The 27,787-nt window shown below is 38.4% G+C and overlaps 1 protein-coding gene across 8 annotated transcripts in view; it reads left to right on the plus strand.

The window, feature by feature from the left end:
• The window catches only part of SFMBT1 (Scm like with four mbt domains 1), an 82,922-nt gene that overhangs the window by 16,569 nt on the left and 38,566 nt on the right, over positions 1 to 27,787 (plus strand). For 3 of the 8 annotated variants that reach the window (XM_045579057.1, XM_036430870.2, XM_036430872.2), the window contains exons 2-4: positions 21,118 to 21,269; positions 24,771 to 24,800; positions 27,545 to 27,639. In XM_045579057.1, coding sequence (XP_045435013.1) covers positions 21,242 to 21,269; positions 24,771 to 24,800; positions 27,545 to 27,639 — 153 coding nt within the window. In that variant the 5' untranslated portion in view covers positions 21,118 to 21,241. Of the gene's footprint in view, positions 1 to 21,117; positions 21,282 to 24,770; positions 24,801 to 27,309; positions 27,449 to 27,544; positions 27,640 to 27,787 lie in introns of all 8 variants that reach the window. The other 5 variants (XM_045579058.1, XM_036430874.2, XM_045579059.1 and 2 more) reach the window with 3 other exon arrangements.

Below are 27,787 nucleotides of genomic sequence, written 5' to 3' on the forward strand. Positions count from 1 at the left end.
GGGCTGTTTCTTTAATAGTTTTATTAAAATGTTAAAAATATTATAACCTTGGCATGTTATACATTAGTTTTTCCCTGTATTAACTATTGCAGAACGTTAATTTATAATTATTATGTTTTTGTTGACTACATGCATTATATTCTCACCTGGTAGGAGTCCTATAGAAATTTCTATTAATGTGAGTTCCAGGAAAATTCAAGGACCAAGCCCCTAACTTTATAAGGATCATTTAGGAGTTCAAAATAAATATTCACAATTTGCCCAGCATCCTTACTGTTGCCACTTTGTTCCAAGCTATCACCCAGTCTCATTTAGATTATTGCAGTAGCCTCCTGATTGATTCCCCTCCTGCTGCCCTGGCCCTTACCAGTCTACCCTTGACACCGGGGGATCCTCTTAACAGGTAAGCTAGATGATGCCACTCCTCTATTCATAATCTGCTGATAAAAATCTTTATTGTATCCCACGGCCTAGCCTCCTCACCTCTCAGACGTCCTCCCGCTTAATCTGCTCTGGCCACAGATGACTCTTGCTATTCTGTAACATGCCAGGGGGCTCCCTCCTGAGCACCTGGCACATGCTGTTCCCTCTGCCTTGGAGGCTCTTCCTGTAGATGTGTTTGCATGGTTAGCTCCTTCACTTTCTTGGGGTCTTTTCCCCAAAATCACTTCAGTGATCTGAGTACCTAAAATTTCAACCCCCTTCCAACACTTCACTCCCTACTCCTGCTTAGTTTTTTGTTTTTTTTCTTTCTACTTAGAATTTATTGCCTCACAGTATATTTCATTTATCTGCCCTGTGTATTGTCTCTCTTCTCCACTAGAATGTAAGCTTTTCAAGGATGAGGATTTTTGTGCTATTTACTACTAAATCACCAGTGCCTAGAACAGGGTCTGGCCTGTAGTGGGTGCTCAGTAAGAAAAAATAGTGTTGAGTGAATGGATGAATGAACATTGCATAGCATAGCTGCCCGTGCTCGTCTGTGACTTGGAGAAATTCTGATGTTTGGCAGCGATTCACCAATTAGTGTCTAGTTAGGAAACCACTCCAGGGGCTTCAGTCAAAAGGGGATATAATTATAGGACTTGGATCTAAAAGGAAAGGCTGGAGGAGTTGGGGGGAAGGTGGTATTACCCAGAGCCCACAAACTCCCAGTTTCCACTCCTGCTGCTGGAGTCACTGCCACCACGAGGAGCTTGTCCTTCTGCCAGCCCTACTGACGGGGGGGTGGGGGGGTCGGGGTGTGGGGATGTAGATGAGCTGGGGAGAGTGTAGACAGGGAGGTGTGGGGCAGAGTACTAACATAAACTATCCAGCACAGGTATTATTCAGCTCACGTGCGGAGATAAACTTAGGTGCAGGACAAACTGAAGGGGGTAGTTTGAGCTGTGATGCCAATTAATAGCACAGGGAAAGATATTAGATTGCTAGTGAAACATTAAAAAGCTAAGAATTAAATCCCAGCTTAGCCTAGACACATCCATGTGTTGAACCACAAAACTGAACTCGGCTGTAGAAATGGGGCACAACAGGAAATACATCTTCACTGTGGCCGTGATCTCTCTGTGTGATTAAGTGCTCATTTCCGTGACTTCAGTAAATCTGTTGTAGGCCCAATTGTGTCCCAGATTAGATCACTGTCACCGAAAGGATCATATGGCCTCCCCTAGTCTGATTACAGTCATTACTCAGAGCCCTGCTGTCATTTATTTGCAGGTTAAAGATGCAACAGGCATGTGTTTGTGGCACCTCTAGGTGCTGCTCCCTTTGCCACTCAAATCATGCTTACTCCCCGCGCCCCCAGGACACATGCCAGGATCCTGTTGCTCCTCTCCTCCCTGTCCTCCTCTTCTCACTTTGTAAACAAGGACTCCAGTGTCTCAGTGTACTTTCTTGCTAATTATATTCATGTTCAGTGCTTGTCGATATTTATGATGTGAATCCAACACTAATAAGCTTATATTTTTAAATTAGGGATAGCAACATTTTTAATCTCTTAAGATGTAGAGGGAGAAAGTAGTGGATATGGAAGGAATTGGTGGGACTTCTGTTTGCCTTGCTTTTTTTCCCACTTCCCTACGTCCAGGGACTTGGGTTGAGGGTCAGTTTCTTGGATGTGAGGTCTGTTATAATTAGACTAAGAAACTATCTTCTCCACTCACACCTCCCTAAAAAAATAAATAAATAAATAAAATAAAAAGACAAAATGAAATTCTATAAAATGACTACATCTGCAGATTTAGAATTCTACCATAATTTATTTACTTATAAATATACATTTTTATTGATTTCAGAGAGGAAGGGAGAAGGAGAGAGAAAGAGATAGAAACATCAGTGATGAGAGAGAATCATTGATTGGCTGCCTCCTACTGGACAAAGAGCCCGCACCTGCGCATCACACCATGGGATTTGGTTTGGTGACCGGGAATCAAACCATAACCTCCTGTTTCATAGGTTCACTGGTCAGGCCCATAATTTTTACAAAATTTACATCCTTTATTTTTCCTCAAAGCCTAAAATTTAAGGTGTTTTAATATTAAAAATCTTCATGTTTTTGATGAGTTAAACCATTTATGTTCAAGTACCAGATTATTTCACTTATCATATTGTTTCAGATTTCTGTATTGCTATATTTTTATTTAAGGGTGGTCCTGTGCTGCTTGTAGACATAAATAAATGGACCTTTCATGTGCTGGTTTGGATCCATCTTGTCATGTTTATGGATTCACTTGTAGGGATATAGTTAGCTTTTAAAAACTATACCTAGCTGCAGTTCCTTAATTTCCTAATAGGATTTTATAATTTTTCTTCAAGCCAAGAAAACTAAAATAAACCTCTATTATTTTTGTTTTCCCATAGTCCAGAGTATTTCCATAGCAAGAAAGGTAAGCCAGCCAGCATGGTCGAGCAGTTGAACGTGGATCTGTGAACCAGGGGGTTATGGTTTGATTTCTGATCAGGGCACATGCCCACCCGGGTTGCAGATTTGATCCCCAGTGTGGGAGGTGCAGGAGGCAGCCAATCAGTGATCCTCTCTCATCATTGATGTTTCTCTCTCTCCCTCTCCCACCCTGTCTGAAATCAATAAAAATATATTGCCGAAACCGGTTTGGCTCAGTGGTAGAGCGTCGGTCTGCAGACTGAAGGGTCCCGGGTTTGATTCGGTCAGGGGCATGTACCTTGGTTGCAGGCACATCCGCAATAGGGGGCGTGCAAGAGGCAGCCGATCGATGATTCTCTCTCATCGATGTTTCTAACTCTCTATCCCTTTCTCTTCCTCTCTGTAAAAAAATCAATAAAATATATTAAAAAATAAATAAATAAAAAATAAAAATATATTAAAAAAGAAAAAGAAAGTTAACTGCCAGCAAAAGATTCTTCTGTTCTTTGTGCCTCCTCATAATTGAGGGCTTAATATTTGCATTTTCACCATTGAAAGCCGTAGCATTCAGGAGGAGCTGTATTGGGCAGGGATACTGGCCTCTGGTGTATTTGCATTTTATCTTTTTAAGTTCCTTTCTGAATTTGAAGTGCCACTTTAAATATCACCTCATCAGAATTCTAAGAGAAAAATATTCTGTTTGAAATTTAAGTAAAAAACATTTTTCTCTTCCTGTATGCTTCCACTCCTTCCCCCACTTTAAACGATTTTATTCTTCTCCTGAAGGTGCTCTGTTTCCGAGCTGTAGTTATTGCCGATGCACAGAAGATGCTGGCTGATCGGGCTGGGGTTGCAGTGCTGTGACACTGAGCAGATGGGAGGACAGTCCTGCTTTCCTGTGTCCTCTGGGCTCCCAACGAGCTGATGTCCTATGAAAACACCTTTAAAAATTATCATCTGATTTAAATTAAACCTCTAAATGGCAACAGAATACACTTGACCAGGAAAATAATCTGTGACTCGGAGATATTTATTTGCTTTTAACTTCTTAGAGGCATTTACTTTAACTTTTTATTATTGGAAATTTTAAACATACTTAAATAGATACTAATATAATATAATGTATCCTCATTTACTGATCACCCTGCATTAATATTTTGTTATTTTAGAGGCATTTTCTAATGAATTGAGGCATAAAGACTTGCATTTTATATTTTCCTCTGTTTTAAGTAGACTTTTCTCCTAATTTACATTGGCAAATTTACGTGTGCATTAGGAACTCCAAGACTAGTTATAAAGAAGCAAAAACTAAATTTGATCTTTCAATAGAAAGGCAGTGAGTGTAAAATGAACACCTTGCTGCCAGAGCTATACGATATGAATAGGTTGTTATATATAGAATATTATGTTAGGCTCAACTTAGCCTGTGGGGAACCTCTGTTTTCACTTACAGTATGGAAAAATCTGTATTATAAAACTTTGGGGGAAACCTGTGTATAGATTGGGAATATTTTATTTCTCCCTTCTTTTTCTCCTTTTTCTATTTCCCATTTGTGTTCTTTTTGCTATTCATTCTACAAATATGTATGACACTCCATATACAAGGGTCATATGACACTGCATATACAACCTAAAGAAGATGGAAGCTTATATGGTATTAAGTAGGGAGATAACAAACCAGTAAGGAAAGAAATAGAATCTAGTATGTGTGATAAGTATTTAGCAGGTAGACTGAGTGACAATGTTAGAGAATAAGAGGGGGGTGTGCTCAGTAGGGTGAATAGAAAACATTTTTTGTGCTGGTGATTTTGGACTAAGATGTGAAGGGTGAGAAGCAGCTGTGTTTAGGGAAAGGGAAAAGCACTTGCAAAGGTCCTGCAGTAGGAGATAGTGTGTGGCGAATTAGAAAGCCGTAGAGAGGCTTTAATCCTCTCTGTCACCAATATGTTTGACCACCTTTATTTTTCACCATCTCCAACCTCCCTTCCCTCTGTTCACCTGGAATGGTCAGTGACTTCTTGGTTCCTGGGTTGAGGCTCAACCACTGACCCACACCAGCTGGACAAAGAAGTTTTTCTGTATTAAGTGTATAAGCCTAAGTCATGTAGAAAGGACTTGGGAGAGTACAGTTGATCAGTTTAGGCTGTCAGACCCCCAAGAGGACAGGGACTTTGATCACTTCTCCAGAGCAAGGAGCTGTGTCAGGCGGGTGAAAGGCACTCAGAAAGTATCTGTTATAGGAGTAATGTCACTGTATTAGTGGGCCTGGAGAGTAAGTGACTGCAGCATCCTCAAAATGAAAGTTTAGCCTGGCTGGCGTGGCTCAGTGGTTGAGCGTCGACCTATGAACCAGGAGGTCACGCTTCCATTCCTAGTCAGGGCACAGGCCCAGGTTGCGGGCTTGATCCCCAGGAGGGGGGCGTGCAGGAGGCAGGCAATCCATGATTTTCTCTCATTATGGAAGTTTCTCTCTCTCCCTCTCCCTTCCTCTCTGAAGTCAATAAAATATTTAAGCCCTAACTGGTTTGGCTCAGTGAACAGAGCGCCAGCCTGTAGTCTGAAAGGTCCCAGGTTCGATTCCAGTCAAGGGCATGTACCTTGGTTGCAGGCACATCCCTAGTAGGAGGTGTGCAGGAGGCAGCTGATCGATATTTTTCTCTCATCAATGTTTCTAACTCTATTCCTCTCCCTTCCTCTCTGTAAAAAAAAAAAAATCAAAAAATATTAAAAAAAATAAAAACAATGTAAGTTTCTTCGTTTATCCAGAGATCAGATTCTTACATAAAGTAATGAGGTATGGTAGAAAAAACACAGGTATTAAAATAGGTAATGATCCCATCTTTATCTTTTAATACCTTGGTCATATTTCTTTATATCTATAAGATGGAAATAGTAATAATGTATCTTATATAATTGTATACTTATATAATGTATATTAAATACTGAATATACTGCCTGGCTTAGGTCCTCAACAAAAGGGCCATTTTATTAGTTTCTCTTTGTTTAGTGGTTGAGTCTAGCTCAGTACTGTTCTAGATAGGGAAAAAAGAGTGAAATTGGAGCTTTCCCTCATATCAGCTGATTAAAAAACTGAATGTAAAAGGCATAATTAGAAAACTTTTAGGTTATAATAGAAGAGATCTATGTGACCTCAGAGTGAAGAGGAATTTCTTTTTCTTTTGTGATATTTAATTTATTGTGATGGTCTGGAACCTAACTTCAACATCATCTTTTAAAAAAATTAAATTTATTGAAGTGACATGGCTAATAAGATTATTTAGACTTCGAGTGTACAGTTCTATGATACATCACCTGTATATCGCATTGTGTGACCACTACCCAAAGCCAAATCCTCTTCTGTCACCATATGTTTGATCCCCTTTATTTTTCACTACCTCCAACCTCCCTTCCCTCTGTAACCACCAGACTCTTGCCTGTGTCTGTGAGTTAAGAATTTCTTAAGGTACAAAAAGCACTATCTAAAAAAAGATTAATAAGTATCACTACATTAAAATTAAAACCACTATCAATAGACACCATAAAGAAAATGAAAACATTAGCCATAGAATAGAGAATAAATCTTAACCACATGTAACTATCAGAATATATAAAGAGCTTTCAAATCAGTAAGTAAAACAGATAGCCAGTAGAAAAAGGACTTGAGCAGGCACTTATCAAAAGAGGAAATCCAGTGGTCAATAAACATAAGAAAAGGCTTTTCACTTCACTTTAATTGGGGAAATACAAGTTAAAACACTGTTAGATACCATTACACTTTCAGAGATTTGCAAAAATCTAAAAATCTCACTGTAGGAAGTGAGTATGTGGTGAATGAGAGTGCCATTCAACCTGTGAGATGATACAACCACTTTGGGAAAGTTAGACATTGTTTTAAAAGTCAGCTATGTGTACTCTTCCTGGAAGACGTCTGATTTTGTGATGTGAGTGAGAATAAAGAGTGTTGTAAAATTAACTATAAAAGCTTATGTGTAAAGATTATGATTTTGAATTGCAGCTTGGTATGATGGAGAAAGAACTTAAATTTTCGATTTGGCTGTCCTTTAGTAGTTGTATGTCCTTGGGCAGTTAATTTAACTTCTCCAACCTTCATTTCCTGACCTTTGCTATGGGAATATTTCTAAGGGGGTGGAATGGATGCAGTTACCACATTGCAGAGTGCCTCGCATAACCGGCATTCACTGTACTTCCCTTCCTCCCTGACCTCAGTACATTAAAAAAATTCTTCATAAGTTAGCTGTGTTCCTTCTTGAAGTAATTACAGCTACTAGTTCACTGATTATTATCTAAGAGTAACAAAATTGTGAGAGCGGTTTGGGGAAAGGAAAAATAAGAGTAAACATAGTAATATGTTTAGCTATAATCATTTTCTGAAATGTGACATAACTGATGCAATTTTAAATCTTTTTTTTTTTAATCCTTACACAAGGATACTTTTCCCATTGATCTTTAGAAAGAGAGTGGAAGTGAGGGAGAAGGGGTGGAGAGAAAAAGAGAGAAACGTCCATGAGAGAGAGGCACACACATGACTGGTTGCCTCCCACAGGCACCCTCACGCCCCTGGGGATTGAACCTGCAACAGGTACGTGTCCTTGACAGGGAATCTTGCCCTCAACCCTTTGGTCCGCAGCTGGCTCTCTAACCACTGAACAAAAACCAGCCAGGGCTTAAATCACCCTTAATTCATATGAGTTACACTACTTTTTGTTAATTCTAGATTATTCTGTTACTTCAAGGTGTAAGTAATTAAAAATTCCTCACAGGAGATTTTTAGGAGTCCTGGTTAAACGTATTCTAAAACAAAATGTACTTTTCTGTTATAGTAATATGTAAGAATGTTTCTGATAAAAGTAGGGGAAAATGAAAATAAAGTCATCATTTCATTATTTTCTAATCTTTTATTGAAAATCATTAATATGTCCTTACCTGAAAAAATGCTTTTTTAATATGTGGTAAGATGACACCAGGCCATCTTTGTAAAATGTGAGGTTTGCATCCTGAATCAATGACTCAGAAAGTATAGAGAATGTCTCCTACATTTCAAGTGAATTTAAGAATCCATAGAAATCTGTTGTTCAGGATTATTTTGTCTTTGGCATATTCTTGCATTCTGTTCAGTATTAAGCAATTCAGAACCAGTAGTGGATAGAAAGGTGAATTTAGCAGAATACTTGCCTCTGGTCAGCTTTGAACAACCCAGCCATATGCCACTAAGAGTTGTTCTCATGTCATACGCTGCCCATTCTAGGTGTATATATTACTTATGGTTCCCTCTGTAGTAGAGCTTATTCTTCAGGGGCAGGATTGAAGAATGGTTACCCTTATTATTTTGAATATAGACTAATGCATAAGTTGTAACTAATGCATAAGTTATGACTGGGTTGGACTATCTGCATTTCAGACTCAGCACTGGAATCAGATAGAAAATGTTTTTGTTTTTTTTTTCATTCAGCCAGTGTTTTTGCCATTATAATCAAATCCTCTAGCCCTACTATTCCTATAGCAAGTTTCAAGATGATTGTGATTGGTCTTTCAGATATTTTACTTGTAAAAATGTCTAGGGTTTGGGAAAGGTGGAATGAAATATTTGTAATTTTTTATAGCATAAAAATCTTTGTATTTTTGTTGTTAGTCTCTTTAGCATTCAGTTTTGAGAGATGTTAGCTTTTCAGCTGTAAAGCAGGTGGAATATACTTTAATTAGTATATGCTAGTTTGTTATATTTATAGCTGAACTCCATTTGTTGGTCATGGAATTGAGCCTGCAAAAACTAAATTGTGTCTGTCATTTTCCTTTAATCTTAGCATCCTAAGTCATATGCATGATGGGCCCTAACCTTTGAGTTTATTGGTCAGTGTTTTGCTAATTAAAAAAAAAAAAAAGGATTGTAAGAACTGCATGACATTGTTGCCCTCTTTAAGAGGCCTATTCGTTTGTTGCCCAGATACCAAGATATACACTTACTTTTCACTCATTGTATTCACTTTGTGCCTGCCCTTTCTCTTCTCAGCCCCCTCCTCACAGCCTCTGCTGGGCCACACAGCGGAGCCTCCCAGGGTGCTGTGGTCTTTGCCTTGGTTGGAAATCTAGTGCCATTTCTCAGTCTTCCTCCTTCCTTTCCTATTTAGCTTTGTTGATGGTACACTCTTGCAGAGGTTTTCTAATTTCCTCTCTATTTAATGTGTATGAGTGACTTTCGAAGTGAATGACAGAAAGTGTTAGTTCCTTTCCCCCGTTTTTCTTACCTCCCGTTCTTCAGTCTCTGTTCTTTATCCTTGGATTTTTCTGATATATAGCTACTTGCACTCTGTGGCTTGACTGTAAATTTACAGCTAAGCCTGTCTCATACTTTGTTGTCTGACAGCAGCCTGGCTTCTAGCTACTTCTGGGACTCTACACCTCGGTGGCCCGCTCTTGACCCCAGAATCCATAGGCGTCACAGTGGAATGCATGTCTTTGGCATGTTCCCCAGCCCCAAAGCTCAGTTTTTCTTCACTACTATTTGGCCTTTTACATGATAGAAATTTGGAGTCATTTCTGATTTTTCTGTTGCTTCCTACTTTGCAATGCTTCTTAGCTTCAGTCTTTCTTACCGTTCTGATGGCTGCTTCTCTGCCTTTCAATCAGGCCTTCAGCTTTTCTTCCCTGTGCTAGTCCAGCACCTCCCTGCAGGTCTGCCTCTAGTCCTAACTGTCCTTTAACGTGTGTGTGTGTGACAAACTTTAAAATTCTCATATCTTTCCTGTTGGTTGCCTTTTGTGTAGTATATAACTTTTGCATGCTGTGTACACTCTTCTGTGTGGCCTTGTTAGCCTGTACACCAGCAGGCTGATCTTTCCTGTCACCTTACATGCAAGCATGTCCCCTTCCTTCTCACACACAAATACACACACACACACACACACACACACACACACAGCTGATGCCTGCCTTGCTGCCTTTTGCATGTTGCTGGCCCTTCTTGGAATGTCTTTCACTCTGTTCTTTATCTTTCCATAGTTCTGTTCATCCTTCAAGATGTAGTTCATCTTTGCTTTTTGGTGAAACTCTTTGCAGCTATCTTTACCCACAGTTAATGCTCTTCCTGCATTTCAAAAATACCGTGTCTCTGGTCATACTCTGCAACCCTTTAGGGCAAGACTGAGCTTTGCATCATGCTCAGCCATCCCTAGGGTAGTGCCAGGAACAAAGGAGGCGCTCAGTAGAGGACGGAGGTAAATCGGGAGAAAGGTCAAGAAAAATGTAAACATACAGGTTTCTAATAGTGTAGGTAAATATTGGAAGGCAGTTCTAAAGGTATAAAATAGGTGTTTATACGTTTGTGGTCTTTCCCTGGGAGATTTTATCTTTTACCTGGTGGTGTTTGGTTGATATTGGTATAACAGTATTGTGGAATTTAAATTCAATGGGAGAAGCTTTGAGCGAATCACCTTATTTAAACATCTTGTTTTATAAGTTAACGTCTAGCTGTATAGAGAGGCTGGCTCATTTGCCTCTTTCTTAGCTCCTGTAAAACAAATACAGTGCTATAATGCAATGTCGTTGGAACTAAATACTATATTTTGGTTGTACAAATTAAGTGAATGTCATCTTGGAAACATGGCTTCACGTATCCCGTATAAAGAAAGTTTCTTGTATACATTCCTTTCCCAGCTCACCGAGGGTTCGAGAAGGCCCCAGGAGTTGCTTCCCGGCTGGGCAGCATTGCTCAGTCACTGCTAGCTGCTGCTCCTGATGCCTGTCTCCCTGTGCCCTCTCCTGGACGAGGCGGGAGGGGTTGCCTGTACCCCGTGCCCCCTGCACTCCAGGGTGTAGGAGCAGCTGAGCTAGAGGAGTTTCCTGTTCTTCTCCTTTGACCCGTAGCCTTGTTTGTTTGGTGAGAATGAGAGAATTTCTTCATTGTTTGTGTTCAAAGGTTTCTTTTCTCCTTCTCCGCTTGTGCTTCAGACAGTCTATCTAGTTATTTGCTTTTGTCTTCTTTTCTACTATTGTAGTTTGAGGAAAGGGTAATGTTTTATCTTTATAGCTGCTGCATAGGAGAGCACAGTATAGGAACAAGTTGAATGTGTGACTCATTCAACTCCCCCCCTGTGTTCTCTCAAATTCTCAATCAATTAACAGTATGATTGTTCAAAACTAGGGGTTCTTGTTCTGGCCAGCTTTTTTTTTTCTCTCTTTTTTCTTTTTTTCTGGCCGGTTTTGCTCAGCGGTTAGAGTGTCAGTCTGTGGCCAAAGGGTTTGATTTCCAGTCAAGGGCATATATACCTAGATTGCGCCAGTAGGGGTGCGTGTGGGAGGCAACCAATGGATGTGTCTCCCTCTCCCAACCCCTCTTCTTTCCACTCTCTCTAGAAATCAATGGGAAAAATATCATGGAGTTAAAATTAAAAAACAAAACAAAACAAAACAAAAACCCCCAGTAGGGGGTTCTTAAGCCTTTTGGTATCCATGTATCCCTTTGGTAAACTAATGAAGCTGGTGGACTTGTTCTAGATTAATGATTTTAAATACCCTGTTTCCCCGAAAATAAGACAGTGTTTTATATTAATTTTTGCTCCCAAAGATGCGCTAGGTCTTATTTTCAGGGGATGTCTTATTTTTCCATGAAGAAGAATACGGTACACATTTATTGTTAAATGAAAATAAAGGAAATTTATTACCTGTATACTGTACGGTAGTACGGTATTTGTCAACACAAACCAGACAAACTGTGAATCCTACAGTATCAAGAATTTACTCATTTATTCAATGACAATCATGTCATCATCTTCTGGAGCATCATCATAACAATCCAATTCCTGAATTTCCTGGTGAATTTCTTGTGACTCTATTTCTTTCAGAATCAGTGGACCAAATCTCTCATGTTTAGCCTACGGGGGGCCTTATTTTCAGGGGATGCCTTATATTTCACTCAGAAGGAAACCTGTAAGTAGGCCTTATTTTCAGAGGATGTCTTATTTTCAGGGAAACATAGTAAAAAAAAATACATAGGATTGCCCTGGCTGGGTGGTTCAGTTAATTGGAGCATCGTCCTGTACACCAAAAGGTTGTGGGTTTGATTCTTGGTCAGGACATATACCTCAGTGTGTATAGGAGGCAACTAATCAGTGTTTCTCTCTCACATCGATGTTTCTTTCTCTCTCCCTCCCTCTTCCTCTCTATCTAAAAAATCAGTAGAACATATCTTCAAGTGAGGAATAAGAAAAAAGAAAGAAAATTACACAGAATTAAAAAGGAAATCAGTTATATATAGATCTGTATAATCTGTAATGTGATAGGAAAATATCTATTTGGTGGTGACAAAGTTACTGCTGATGTTGCTGTGATTTGTTGCCTACACTCTTATTGGAAGGAAAACTTAAGCTTCTACTTGAGGTTAGTGAAAGGAATTGTAAAGACTTTCATTCAAATCCGCAGACCCCAGAGTTCTCTTCATGGACCTGAGGACTCCAGGTTGAGAACCTTGCTTTAAAGAGCAGGAATAGGAGAAACTGCTGAAGGTAGAAAGACATTTTGAGAAATTTATCTCATATAACACTGTTGCTGATTTTTAGTAAACAAGTTTAGGGTAGGAGAGTACACAAGATCATTGTAAATTGCTGAGGATGCCGATGGACAAAGACTTAGTGGTTAAATGATTTGTTTTACACAGATAACATTTTGACAACTGTGTGAGTAACGGAATGATTTCTTGAGTGCATAGGGTACAGAAATACCTTTCAAACACGTGTGTTGTGTCTTTCTTATTCACATTTAGAAATGACAGAGATAACATTGGAAAAATTTATGAATTTTAGAGTAAGAGAGACCTGAATTCTGAGTAAGTTTTTAAATCTTGTTTGAGCCTTGATTTCCTCCCCTGTAAAATAATAATACTTGCTCAGAGAATCTGAAATGGGAGCATGTCAGGTGTCTGGTGCTTCAGACCAATGATGTGTCTCTGTGATGGGAGACACTTCGCCTTGCCTGGCATAAGTCCAGGTCTCATTTCCTTATCTGTAAAGCAAGGGTGTCAGAGTAAAGGATCTTTAACATCCCTTAAACTTGAAGAGTGTTTCAGATTAGGAAGTCTACTTTGGAGGCTCATTAACATGTAAACTTACTAAGTATCAATATATAGAAGCAGTAAATAGATTGCTTGGAAATGGGAGAGAACTAGCTTTCTCAACTAATAGGCATTCTCAAACATGCCATCTTATTTCATCCTCAGAGCTACTCTATAAAAAAGGTGTTTTTTCCACTTTTATTGATAATGATACCGTGTTTCCCCGAAAATAAGACATCTTCTGAAAATAAGACCTAGCGCATGGAAAGATAAGACATCCCCTGAAATTAAGACCTAGCGCAACTTTGGGAGAAAAAAATTAATATAAGACACTGTCTTATTTTCAGGGAAACAGGGTATCAAGACCCCTCAGAAGGGTGAAGCATTTTCCATGGTCATGTAATGAACTAGAGCTTGAAGTCAGTAAACGTCCTCTGGAAACCAGAAGTGCCTATGTTAAGTCTCTATATTTTTGATTAAATCTCTATACCTTTTAAACAACAACAAAACCCCAGTGCCCCTCTTCTTTTTCCCCTACATGGGAAAACTGTTTTTCTCCTACCGTTAATTATTTAAATAAACTTAAACACAACACTACAATGGTTGCCAATTTTCTAAGATCAGCAGTTACCAATCTGTTCCACTTTCTAGCATGTAATACAAAAGTATATAATTTCAATCCTTAGTAATACTGACTATGCTACACTAATTTTTATGTTTTATTTAAAAACTCATCTTTATAAAATATGAAACTTTTTAGACTTGGACAAAACTATCATTGAAACAGACAGGTGTCTGAAGTCATCAAAATGAGTGGAAAAGAATTCAAAGCCTTGTTATTTGTAGATGAACAAAAAGCAGCCTTAAGGCAAATAACTGGCTATTAATTTTTCTCGGAAAAATAGCCAGCTTGTATTCCAAAGGCTGGTTTTTTTGTTTTTTGTTTTTTGTTTTTAAATTAAATTATTATCTGTGTACATATTTTAACATTGCCCCTCCTCCCATACATACCCTCCCTCCCCAGAGTTTTGTGTCCATTGGTTGTACTTATATGCATGTATACAAGTCCTTTGGTTGATTTATTATCTCCCCCAGATCTCCCTACCCTAACTGCTGTAATTTGACAGTCTACTTGTTGCTTTACTGTCTCTATATCTATCTTTTGGTTCATCAGTTTATAATGTTCTTTATTATCCATAAATGAGTGAGGTCATGTGGTGTTTCTCTTTCTTTGACTGGCTTATTTCACTCAGCATGACGTTCTCCAATTCCATCCAGTTTGCTGCAAATGATGAGAATTCCTTCTTTTTTATGGCAGCATAGTATTCCATTGTGTACATGTACCATAGTTTTTGGATCCAATCATCTGCTGTCAGGCACCTAGGCTGTTTCCAAATTCTAGCTATTGTAGATTGTGCTGCTATGAACATAGGGGTGCATATATCCTTTCTGATTAGTGGTTCTAGTTTCTTGGGATATATTCCTAGGAGTGGGATTACTGGGCCAAATGGGAGTTCCATTTTCAGTTTTTTTGGGAAACTGCACACTGTTCTCCACAGTGGTTGCACCAGTCTGCATTCCCACCAGCAGTGCATGAGGGTTCCTTTTTTTCCGCAACCTTGCCAAAACTTGTCGTTTGTTGATTTGTTGATATTTGCCATTCTGACAGGTGTGAGATGGTACCGCATTATTGTTTTGATTTGCATCTCTCGGATAATTAGTGACTTTGAGCATGTTTTCATGTGCCTTTTGGCCTTCCTTCTGTCTTCTTTTGAAAATATTCTATTTAGATCCATTGCCCATTTTTTTAATTGGATCATTCATCTTCCTTTTATTTAGTTGTATAGGCTGTTTGTAGATGTTGGAGATTAAACCTTTATCAGTGGTAACATTTGCAAATATGTTCTCCCACACAGTGGGCTTTCTTGTTGTTTTGTTGATGGTTTCTTTTGCTGTAAAAAAGCTTTTTATTTTGATGTAGTCCCATTTGTTTATTTTCTCTTTAGCTTCCATTGCTCTACGGGCAGTATCAATGAAGAAGTTCTTTTGGCATATGTCTGAGATTTTGCTGCCTGAGGATGCTTCTAGTATTTTTATGGTTTCCCGTCTGATGTTTAAGTCCTGTATCCGTTTTGAGTTTATTTTTGTGTATGGTGTAAGTTGGTGATCTAGTTTTATTCTTTTGCATGTATCTGTCCAATTTTCCCAACACCATTTATTGAAGAGACTGTCTTGACTCCATTGTATAAAGGCTGGTTGTTTTTTAGGATGTGGCAAGTGTAGAGAAAATAAGATTATTTTAATTGTATTTAAGCTGTTCAGAAAATAAATGAGCTAGTTGGTCAAAATACAGCCCCTCACTCAGGAAAAACCAAGCACACACTGCATCAATATGTTTTTCTTCAATATTTTCTCACAGGACCTGAGACTCTAAATATTATTTCCTATTAAAGTATGAAAAAGAATTTGGTTCAGTTGTTTAAGTTTACACTAAATTCTTCCAAAATGGTATTTTGAAGATTATCACAAGCTCAGCCCCATCAAGGTTGGAATTTCATGGCCTACGGTCAGTTGACAGGATACTCAGTCAATCCTCGCTGACTTGGAAACCAAAACCCAATGATTGAAGAGCCTTCCTGTCAAATCTAACTATGAAAAAGTCATAAGCTTACTTCAGGTTCCTCTCAAAGCAACCTTTTAAGAAATAAAAAGATCAATAAGCCATTCAAACACTTGTCTGAATCTTTAAGAAAATGTCAAACAAATTCAGATTGCCAATTAGATTTCAAAGAGCCACTTACTGAAAAAGCCTCGTCAAGAAGGAAGGGAAAGAGCTCAGCTGGTGTGGCTCAGTGGTTGAACAACAACCTATGAACCAATAGATCAATTCCCGTCAGTGCAATGTGCTCAGGTTGCGGTCTCAATCCCCATTAGGCATGTAGGAGGCCACTGATCAATGATTCTCTTTCATCATTGATGTTTCTATCCATCTATCCCTTCCTCTCTGAAATCAATAAAAAAATTTTTTTTGAAAGAGAAAAAAAAAAGGGAAGTAAAGTGTTCCCAACTTCAGCAAATACTATGATGAGAACTTTTACACATTATGGAGTTTTGGCCTTGGGAATTTTGACATTAGCACACTTTGTAAAATAAACCTAATAAATAAACATTACTACAGTAGGGTTTGCCTGGTCAACATTGCAATTTTGAAGAGATATTGGTGGAGTGGGGTAAAATATGAAGAGAATAAAATGATTTTTCCATTCATCAAATGATGAGCATGAAGTTTAAAATATAAACTTTTTTTCCCTTTTGTTCAGTCTCTCTTCAATACTTAAATACTTCATACTCAAATCACTGTATTTTCAAACATTTGCTTAGTGCCTGGCCACCTCCTAACTGCCCCCCTGCCAGCCTGGACACCCTTTAACTGCTCCCCCCTGGCTTACCTGCTTGCCTGATCAACCCTAACTGCTTCTGCTTGCCTGCGTGGCCACTCCCTAACTGTTCCTCTGCCGGCCTGGTCTTCCCCTAACTGGTTCCCTGCCTGCCTGGTCACCCCTTAACTGCCCCCATGCCAGCCTGGCTGCCCCCTAACTGTTTCCCTGCCAGCTTGGTCTTCCCCTAACTGCTCCCCTGCTGGCCTGGTCACCTCCTAACTGCCCTGCTGCTGGCCTGGTCCCCTCCTAACTTCTCTATTGCTTACCTGGTCGCCCCCTAACTGTCCGGAAGGAAGTCGGACTTCCGGAAGATGTCCGGTGGACCCGGTTTAATTAGAATATTACCCTTTTATTACTATAGATATAGATGCTGTGTAGGTGCATGCAGTGATTTTGAGGGATAGTAAGCTATCCAAAGGTCCTTGGTATTCACAACTGATAATCTGCTTATTTTAGGACCTTAAATTCTTTATAAAATTCCAGTGAAAATGACACAGCACCTGTGATTATAGTCTAGGAGTCTTTAAAGTCTAACATAAAGTTTTAAAAAATACCTGTGTGCTTAATATAACAAAACAAAACGGCAAAAAACCAAAGCATCAGCCTTAAAATCACTCTTGGAAGGCTTCAAGGAGAGAGGGAGTTAACATTTTGTGAATGATTGGACAAGAGGCAGCCTCCAGGGATTTGGGCGGGAGAGTCACTGCTTCCCTCTGCCCCTGGGGTGAGGCAGGAGCTTCCTGCTCCTTAGCTTCTGTGCTTTCCTCCTGAGTCTATGAAAGGGTTGTACCATCTGTGCTCTTCACTTGGTAATGAGAGCATCTGTTTCTCCATGTCTTTTCTCCATGACTTCTCCCAAATTGGATGTTATTAATCTTTTATTTTTGCCAGTCTGATTGAAAAATAACTTGTAGCTATTGATGTTGAACATATTATCATGTAATTATTGGTCAATTGCATTTCTTTTGTAAAATTTCTGTTCATACCTTTTTTCCCTTATTAGGATTGGGTTTTTTTCTTCTGTTTTTTTTTTTTTTTTTTTTTAAATATATCTTATTGATTTTTTTACAGAGAGGAGGAGAGAGGGATAGAGAGCTAGAAACATCGATGAGAGAGAAACATCGACCAGCTGCCTCTTGCACACCCGCTACTGGGGATGTGCCCGCAACCAATGTACATGCCCTTGACTGGAATCGAACCTGGGACTTTTCAGTCCGCAGACGGACGCTCTACCACTGAGCCAAACCGGTTTCGGCAGGTTTGGGGTTTTTTCTTTATCGGTTTATATGGGCTTTCTGCTGTGATTATGGCTATTAATACTTTGTCTCTTATAAATGCTGGAAATATTTTCTTCTAGTCAGTAACTTGGCTTTTAAAGTTGTTTTTGCCAACCAGAAGTTTTAAATGTCTGTGTGGTCAAAAGTAATCTATTTTATGGCTTCCTTGGTTAAGAAGTATACCCCAAAGTTATGCTTATAACTACTATATTCTCTTACGTTTTCTTTTCAATTTGTTTGGAGTCTTGTTTTTCATGTTTTGCTCTTTTAATTCACCTGGAATTTTTTAATGTGACAGCATGAAGTAAGGATCTAATTTCCCCCTCTCTGAATAGTTTGCCAATTCTTACACGCTATTTATTTGTTCACCCTTTCACAATTGTTATGCGATTCTATTTGATCACAGACTATACTCATGTAAATGGATCTACTTTTCAACCTTATTCTACATTATCCATGTGCTTGGCTTTTCTTGTACTAACACTGCAGTGTCTTCATATTTTAATTGATTTCAGAGAGGAAGAAAGAGGGAGAGAGAGAGAAACATCAGTGATGAGAGAGAATCATTGATGGCTGCCTCCTGCACGTGCCCCTCCGGGGATTGAGCCTGCAACCCGAGCTGAGCACTTTGCCGACCGGGAATCAGACCTCGACCTTCTGATTCATAGGTTGTTGCTTAACCACTGAGCTACCCTGGTGGGTTATCAGACTTATATTTTTATCTGCCTAGTTAAGCATGTAGCAGTAGGTTAAGAACAACAGCAACAAACAACTAATGAAGCAATAGATCTCTCCTAATAGATAAGTTATTTGGCATTTGACAGATGGAAGCACAATATTTAATCAAGATAATCTTTCAAATAGGACATGTACAAGATCAGGGACTGATGATTGACTTGTAGAGAGTGAAAAGTCAACAGAAATCTATAGCTGTTAGGAAATAAAAAGTACAGTGACAGTGCCGTAGCTTCCTGTCAGGGTTAGGTCAACTGCAGATCTGCCAAAAATAGAGCATCTAATTTGCTAAACGTTTGCACTTACCAAATTTAAGAGTGCATTTGAAATTATTATTGGATTTTCATCTGTTGAGGGATAGGAGTGTAAATTCAAAGATTTCAATGGAAATTTTCCATCACTTTTCCTTCCTTCCTTCCTTCCTTCCTTCCTTCCTTCCTTCCTTCCTTCCTTCCTTCCTTCCTTCCTTCCTTCCTTCCTTCCATTTAACCGTCAGGTAAATGTTTATTGTATTAAAGGATTTTGTTGCAACCACCATACATACTGGATACATGTATCTTTAGAGCCACACTGACTTCCTGTCCTTCCTAAGTGCTTTAGAAGTTATTTGTTGGACATGTCAGATCATTCGGCTGAGGAATCATCCTACAGAAGTCTCTCTGGCATTATTGTAACTTTTCACATATTCTTACTCATTGTTTCATTTTAGCCTTGGAAACAAAGTTCATTAACACTAAAGTAGTATAGGCTTAAAGTGTGAATTGCATGTGTGGACTCGATTGTTGTTCAGATGGCTTTTAGATCCTTAAAAAAAACTGTTAAAAGGTTAATTATTCCATTGTGGTTTTGTTTGATGTATCACTAAAAATGAAATAGTGAATTCAGTTTGATTTTATTCTAACTGGGTTTTGTGTTCATGTGTGTGTGTGTAATCAAAGCTTGTTTTGTACACTTTGCTTTTTACATTTTTATTTGTATTTCTTAGAAGTGTTTCAGATTTTAGTATGGCTCATTCTGGCTTCAAGTCTTACTAGCATCCCCTATAAATATATAGGCATCTGTTTAGTTTACTGAAATATTCTAAATAAGATGAGCAAGGTCCAGATCAGTTAGTTCATGAATACTTATTTAAATAAATAACTTTTGATGTATTCTGGTCACTACTAAACTCAACAATAAAATAAAGAGCGTAAAAACAATTTAACATAAATAGGAAATAGATGGAATAAAGTAAAAAATGAAAGGTGAATTAAATGGCCATATTCTAAACTGGATATTTTATGACTTTTTTCCCCCCTTCATCACTATATATGAAGGTAGCAGACCAGCAAAAAGAGAGAGATCTAACAGATGTTCCACAGCAAAAGGCTTCATCAGTTTATTTCTCATGCTCCTATTAACATAATGAACCGATTGATTGCTCTTTGGTTAAAATTAAGTAATGTAAGATTGAGCAAAAAAGAACAGAAAGGAACTCATGGGCATGGACAGCAGTGTGATGATTATGGGAGGGAGGGGTTAAGGGAAGGTAGAAGAGGGTATATGGGGATAAATGATGATGGAAAAGAATTAAATTAAAAACAGAATAAAGCTTCTTCTCTGCTTAAAAAAAAAGAGAAAGGATATCAAAGTGTTAGCTTTTCAGCTATATAGGACTCACATTTCTCCCTACTCATGTCTTTTTGGCTTTGAAACTTAATTTGTTGTTGCTGTTATTATTTTGTACTGTGTGGTTCTCTGTACAAAATATGCTGGCATATTTCAAGAGTTTGAATATAAGCAGTGGATGACATCTTCAAAGCGTAGTGAACCTGTAGGTATTTACTTAGCACTAGCTTTGTTGTATCAAACCATGATGAAGTGTTAAGATATATACTGTATGTAGAGATGACACACTAAATTAGTGCCATAGTAACTTGAAGAGTTAACTCAGTGTTTACTATGTAGCCAGCCAGCTCTGTGCTAAGTGTTCTTCTGCCAGGTGAAGTAGGTACAAGTTTTTTTCCTTTCACAGATGATGCCATTGGCACAAATAAGTCGAGTCATTTGTTAAAAGTCACATAGCCAAGTAAACAACGAACACAGAGTGATGGAAGTATTTTAACATTAGATTAGAGTGATGGTTACACAACTCTGCAAATTTACTAAAAATTACTGAATTGTATACTTAAAATGGTAAATTTTGATATGTGAATTATATTCCAATAAAACTTAAAGAATAAATGGGTTCAGAGCTTATTTTGGAGTGGTTCTCTTTTATAAGTATAATTGTAAACTAATATAGTTGATACTTTTTAGTTCTGCATAATATTTTAGGTAAGTGGAATGGAAAACTGAAGTATCATTCTTTAGGTAAGACAGAACATTGAAAGATAACCCTCCACCCCCATAAATTCATTAACAATTAGTTTTTATGGATAGGAATTATAGACCTAAATATTATAATCTAAGTTTAAAGGGTAGTGATTCAAATATATGTTAACCTCTTGTGATTTTTAGATATCAAGATCTTGATAGCATGCTCTCTCTCTAACACACACACACACACACACACACACAGTCTTCAAAATTAGAAAAGGTATTGGTATTTTCTCTAATCTCATCTATTCCTCAATGTGTTTTTGTTTTATCTGCCCTCTCAACTCACGGGAGTACCATGTCTTATGAATGAGTAAACACACTTGAGCTTCAGGCTATTTCTATGTTCTTTTTTACTTTTAGCACTTTCATTTTATTTGGACCCTTGGATGCCCATTGACGGATGCTTGAGACCTGCAAGTAATCTTCAGATCAGAGCAGAACTGTAAGGCCTGTATGGGAAGGAGATAGTCCGTGTGCTGTGGAAATGAACGGGGAGCAGCAGCTGGATGCAGGTATTGGTTTTGGTGAGCAGAATTCCTTCTTCAGAGTGCAGAATCATATACCTTCCTGCGTGACATTGTCTAACTTACCTTTAACACTACCGAGAGAGCTGGTTGAGGCTATGAGTTGTCTTTCTCTGTACCTGGCAGAGAGCCTAGTACTAGGGGATACTCACAATGTTTCCTGAAAAACTAAATAACTTTTATGAATAGACTTTTGTTTTGAAAAAACACCATTTTAATTTTGATGGTTATTTTTGAATTATTTTGAAATAATTATATATTCATAGGAAGTTGCAGAGGTAACACAGACAGGTTCCCGGTATCCATCACCAGTTTCTATCATTAGTTACATCGCATATAAGTATAGTACAATGTAAAAGCCAGGAAATTTGCATATGTAAAAAGTGTATGTAGTTCTGTGTCATTTTATCACATGCTAGAGGTCTGGTGCATGAAATTCATCCACTCAGGGGGTGTTTCCCTCAGCCGGCCGGCGCCCTCTCACAGTCTAGGAGCTCTTGGGGGACATCTCACTGATGACTGAGGCCTGCTCCCCGGGGAGCGGCAGTTGGCCATCCTGAGCACTGCCACTGTGCTTGCCAGCTGTGAGCCCAGCTTGTGGCTGAGCGGCGCTCCTCCTGTAGGAGTGCACTGACCACCAGGGGGCAGCTCCTGCGTTGAGCGTCTGTCCCCTGGTGATCAGTGCACGTTGTAGGGACTGATCATTCTGCCATTCAGTTGATTTGCATATTAGCCTTTTATTATATAGGATAGATTTCTATAACCTCCACCTCAGTCAAGATACAGAACTGCTCCATTATCACAAAGAGCTCCCTATTCTACTCCTTCATACTTACACCTACCTTCTTTCCCCCAGCCTTCCCTGAGTCAGGCACCCATTAATCTGTTCTCTAGCTCTATAATTTTGTCATTTCAGGAATATTACACATATAGAACCACATAGTGTGTCACTTTTTGAGGTTGGCTTTCATTACTCAAAATAATGCTCTTGATGTTAAAAAAAAATAAATTTTTTTTTTCAAAATAATGCCCTTGAGATCTATCCAAATTCTTGCATATATCAATAGTTTGTTTCCTTTTATTGCTGAACAGCATTCCATGATGTATTACAGTTTGGTTAACTATTCATCTACTGTTCTACAATTTGGTTGCTTTCAGTTTTGGGCTACAAAAAATACAGCTGCTTGAACAATAGTATACATTAGATTTCATTTTTCTGGGGTACATGTCTAGGAACACAATTGTTGAATCATACATTTAATAAAGAAACTGCCAAACTGTTATCCAGGATGATTATGCTATTTTACATTTTCACCATCCATGTGTGAGAGATGTAGTTTCTTCTCATCCTCACTATCTTTGCTATTGTCACTATTTTTAATTTAACTCTGATGGGCATCTAATAATGACAGCTTCCTGATCTTAATTTGCATTTTCTTAATGGCTAGTGATGTTGAACATGTGCTGTATCCTCTTCAGCACAATGTTCATTTCTTTGGTTCGTTTGTTTGACTGTCTTTTTTGTGTTTTCTTTTTTAAAATATATTTTTATTGATTTCACAGAGTAAGGGAGAAGGAGAGAGAGGTAGAAACATCAATGATGAGATAGAACCATTAACTGGCTGTCTCTGCACACCTCCTATTAGGGACTGAGCCTGCAACCGGGCATGTGCCCTTGACTGGAATTGAACTGGAATTGAACCCGGGACCCTTCAGTCTACAGGCAGATGCTCTATCCATTGAGCCAAACCAGCTAGGGCCTTCTGTTGTTTTTCCTAATCCTCACCTGAGGATATTTTCCATTGCTCTTTAGAAAGAATAGAGGGGAGGGAGGGAAAGAGAGAGAGAGAGAGAGAGAGAGAGAGAGAGAGAGAGAGAGAGAGAGAGACAGACATATCAATTGGTTGCCTCCCACACAAGCCCCTACCAACCGGGGCGGGGATCAAACCCAATACCCAAGTACATGCTCTTGATCAGGAATTGAACCTGAGACCCTTTGATGTGCGGGATGATGTTCTCACCAGCCAGGGCTGTATGTCTGCTTTTTAATTAATACTATTTCTCTAAACATTGAGCTTTTAAAATACCAGCTTTATTGAGGTGATTTTCCTTTTTTGAGGTGTAATTGTGTCCTTATAGAATGTACAGTTCAGCGGCTTTCAGCATATTCACAGTTTTGTGACATCACTACTGTTTCTAAAACTCTGTCATCACCCCTTAAAAGAAACAGCAGTTGTTTCTTGCCCCACTCAGCCTCTGGCAACCACCGTTCACCTACTTTCTGTCTGTGTGGATTTACCTGTTTCTGCTCCTTTTGACTAATGCTTATTTACATGGCATGTCTTTTCCTTTGCCTATATATCATTATATTTGAAGTAAGTTTCTTATAATAGCATATAATCTTTTTTATAATTTCAGTCTTATAATTATTGTGTATTTGGATCCTCTACATTTAATGTAATTATTGGTAAGTTAGGGCTCAAGTGTGCTATTTTTGTTCATTTGTTTTCTGGGATTATTTTTGTCTTCTACCTCCTGCCTTCCTCTGGGTTACTTGACTATTTTTTTTAGAATTCCATTTATATTTGTCTATAGTGTTTTTTAGTGTATCTTTTTGTATAGCACTTTAGTGGTTGCTCTAAGCATTACATTTTATGTACATAACTTATCAGTCTGCTGGTATATCATCATTTTATTAGTTTGAGTCACATGTAGAAACTTTACCTATTTTTATGTCTTTACCTTGTAATATAATTATTATAAATATTTCCTTTTCATATTTTGAGAACCATATCAGATATTAAAATTTTTTTTCAAACATAATTTAGAAAACTCAAGGAGAAGGAAAAATATTTTTAAATATTTGTACTCTTTCCATTGTTCTTCTTATACTAGTTTTATTATTTATTTCTAGTGTTTATTAAAAAATATAAACAGCCATAGCTGGTTTGGTTCAGTGGATAGAAAGCCCACGGACTGAAGGGTCCCAGGTTCCTCCCTGCACCTCAGCTACAGGCTCAATCCCTGCCCTGGTCTGGTTGGGGTGCATGCTAGAGGCAACCAGTCGATGTGTCTCTCTCACATCTGCTGTTTCTCTCTCTCTCTGTCTCTTTCCTTCCCTTCCAATCTCTGAAAATTAGTGGGAAAATATCCTCCATTGTGAATTAACAAGATAAATTTTAAAAAATAAATAGGTTTGAGTATGTACAGATATATTTATTTCTATACCTCTCTCACCATACACAAAAGTAGAGATACAATAAAAACTGATTTGTAGTTTTCAGTTTCACTGAATATATACTGGAAAGTACTCCACAGCAGTATCTAGGAATTGTTCTCATTCCTTTTTACTGTTGTATAGTGCTGGATGTATAAACCACAGATCGCTCAGCCAGTTCCTTATTGATGGACATTGGGTCTTTGCAGTCTGATATCACAAGCAGTGCCGCAGTGAACAGCTTGTCCATATGTCTTTTTGTATTTTGCCAGCATATCTTTGTGGGATTGCTGGATCAAAAGGTAAATACATATATCATTTTGCTAGATATTGCCAAGTTTTCTTTCACTAGGTTGTATCATTATGCTTTACCTGCTTAACTTTAGTCTCACCATAGAGTATGTTGTCAAAGTTTGGAATTTTTCCCAATGTGATATTTCAGAGTAGTTTTAATTTGCATTTCTCTTAAAAAATGAGTATATTTTCATATCTTTCCATATGTTCCAGGACCTTCGAATTCTTTTTTTTATAAATTTTCTTTTCCTATATTTTGTTCATTTTTCTATTCAGTCATTAACCTGTTTCCTCTCTGTTCTTTAATAGTTTTTAATGTATGAGAAACTTTAGTACCTTAGCTCATTATTTTTATTGTTGTTGTTTGTTTTTATTTTTAAATTAGCATGCTGTTTCAGGAACTAGGCTCCTCCTAAGGACCTGGAGTGTTCAGCCCTGCTTTATGTTAGTAATGGAAATTGACTTTCCACTGGCCCATACTTCTAAGATATTTCCAATGTAGTCTTTGTTGGCTTGTTATATTTCCAGTGAAAAATTTCAAATACATAAAAATGAGTGGGAAACAATGTAAGAACACCCACAGAGCTACCCTGAAGAATTAGTAAATGTCTTACATTTGTTTCCATTGTTTTATTGTGGTAAGATATCCATTGTACACAGTTTACCATTTTAACCATTTTTAAAAGAGTGTACTGTTCTGTGGCATTAAGTACATCCGTATTGTTGTGCACTCATTACCATAGTCCATCCCTAGAACATTTTTCAGTTTCTCAAACTGAAGCTCTATACTCGTTAAACACAAATTCCCCATTCTCGTTGCCCCACAGTTCTGGAAACTACCATTTTTCTTTCTGCCTCTGAATTTGACTATTCTGGCTACCTCATATAACTGGAACCATACAGTAGTTATTCTTTCTCAGGGGCTTATTTCACTTAGCATAATGTCCTCTACGTTCATCCATGTTGTATTATGTGTCAGAATTCCTTCTTTTCTTTTTTTTTTAAGTCTGAATAATACTCCATTGAATGGATGTATCTCATTTTAATTTCTTCTTCTGTCAATGGATACTTGGGTTGCTTCCACTTTTTGGGTATTGTGAATATTGCTGCTATGAACATTTGTGTTCAGATGTCTGTTTGAGTCTGCTTTCACTTCTTTTGGATATATACCCAGAAGTAGAATCGGTGTGGGTCCTATGGCAGTTGTATTTTTAATTTTTGAGAAACCACCATATAGTTTTCCACAGTGTCTATATCATTTTACATTCCAACACCAGCAGTGCACAAAGATTCTAATTCTTACTTCCTTGCCAACATGTATTTTCTGCTTTGTTTTTTTGTTTTGTTAATCCTCACCTGAGGATATTTTTTCCATTGCTTTTCAGAGAGAAGAGTGGAAAGGAGGGGGCGGAGAGAAAGAAAGAGTAGGAGAGAGAAAAATATTGATGTGAGAGAGACACATTGATTGGTTGCCTTCTATATGCGCTGGAATCAGAGCAGGTAGCAAACCTGCAACCCTATGTACATGCCCTTGACCGGAACTGAACCCAGGATTCTTGATCCGCAGGCCACTACTCTATCCACTGAGCCAAACCAGCTAGGGCTGTTTGCATTTTTAAAATAAATAAGTACTAGATAGGCACAACCAAGTTTATGCCTCTGTAGTATTTCTCTTCTAATCATGTTTTCTCCTCTCCATCCCCAAAGGTAGTACAGTTTACTGCAAACTTACTAGTGCCAGGAATTGGTTTGGACAGCAGGATACAAAGTTTCTGTCTTCATAGAGCTTGTTTTCTAAAGGGGAAGATAAAAAGACATGGTGCCCTGTCCAATAGGAATGAATGCCTTGAAGACCAGAAGGCAGGGCCTGGGAATTTTCTATTGTGGGCACTACTTTGAAGGCCTTTTTGGAGACAATTGAGTGGAGGCTTGAATGCAATGAAGATATGAATGACACTGGGAAATCAGTCTTGGAGCTGCGGAAATAGCAAATGCAGAGGCTTTGAGGAAAGAACATGTTTAAATTGAAGAATAAACTCAGTGTCACTTGAGTGCAGTGAGCAAATAAGCTGGTTGGGAATGAAGTGGCAGGGTAGGTAGCAAGAGGGTCAGATCATATAGCGAATTTGCAATCTCTCAAAGATTTTAGATTTTTCATAAATGTGATTAAAAAGTGAGTGATGTCATGGTTAGGCCTTGGGCGAGAGCGAACAATAGGAATGGTGAGAAGTGATTAGATTTGGGATCTATTTTTAAGGTGGTACCTAGAGAATTTTCTGATAGTTTGGAAGTGGGATGTTGAATGTGAAGGAAAGGGAGGAAAGCAAAGATAATCTCACATTTTTTGGATTGAGCCAAAATACCGATGAGGGTATGTTTTACTTAGTTGGAGAGCACTAAGGAAGAAATCAGATTAAAAATTCAAGTTTGATATGCCTACCTGTTATGTATCTCAAACACTTGGTGTTAGGTACTAAGTACAATCCAAAGTGGTTGTAGCAGTTACACTCTCACCAGCCTTGTGTGACCCATTTGGGTGAGTCCCAGATGGATCCCAACAGGAGGCAGCATGTCACACTCTGTGCTGTTGAGGTTCATTGACAACCTGTGCACCAAGGGAACCGACCACAAAGCCAGTTAACTTGTGAAGTAAATTGTAAGTTAGGTTCATTACTAAATTTATGTTTTTGTACCTTGAGTTTTCTTGGGGTTCACCTGTTTTTTATTTGTTTTATTTTGTCTTTGATTCCAGATGCTGGGTCTGGTGTGGAAGAGGTGGAGTTAAGCTGGGAAGATTATCTGGAAGAGACCGGGTCCACGGCAGTTCCCTATGGATCTTTTAAACACGTGAGCAGCAACGGCATTGCTTCCCTGTTTACATCTGTTCCCTTTGACCGACTGAGCCATCATTAGACAGTTTGGAGTTGTTTTAAGTTGGGGTGCTTGGATGCCTTTTCCTGTTTTCTCCCCCTCGATACCCTTATTAAGAAAACTT

The sequence above is a fragment of the Pipistrellus kuhlii genome, unplaced genomic scaffold (genome assembly GCF_014108245.1).
Source record: "Pipistrellus kuhlii isolate mPipKuh1 unplaced genomic scaffold, mPipKuh1.p scaffold_m20_p_11, whole genome shotgun sequence".
NCBI lineage: Eukaryota > Metazoa > Chordata > Mammalia > Chiroptera > Vespertilionidae > Pipistrellus > Pipistrellus kuhlii.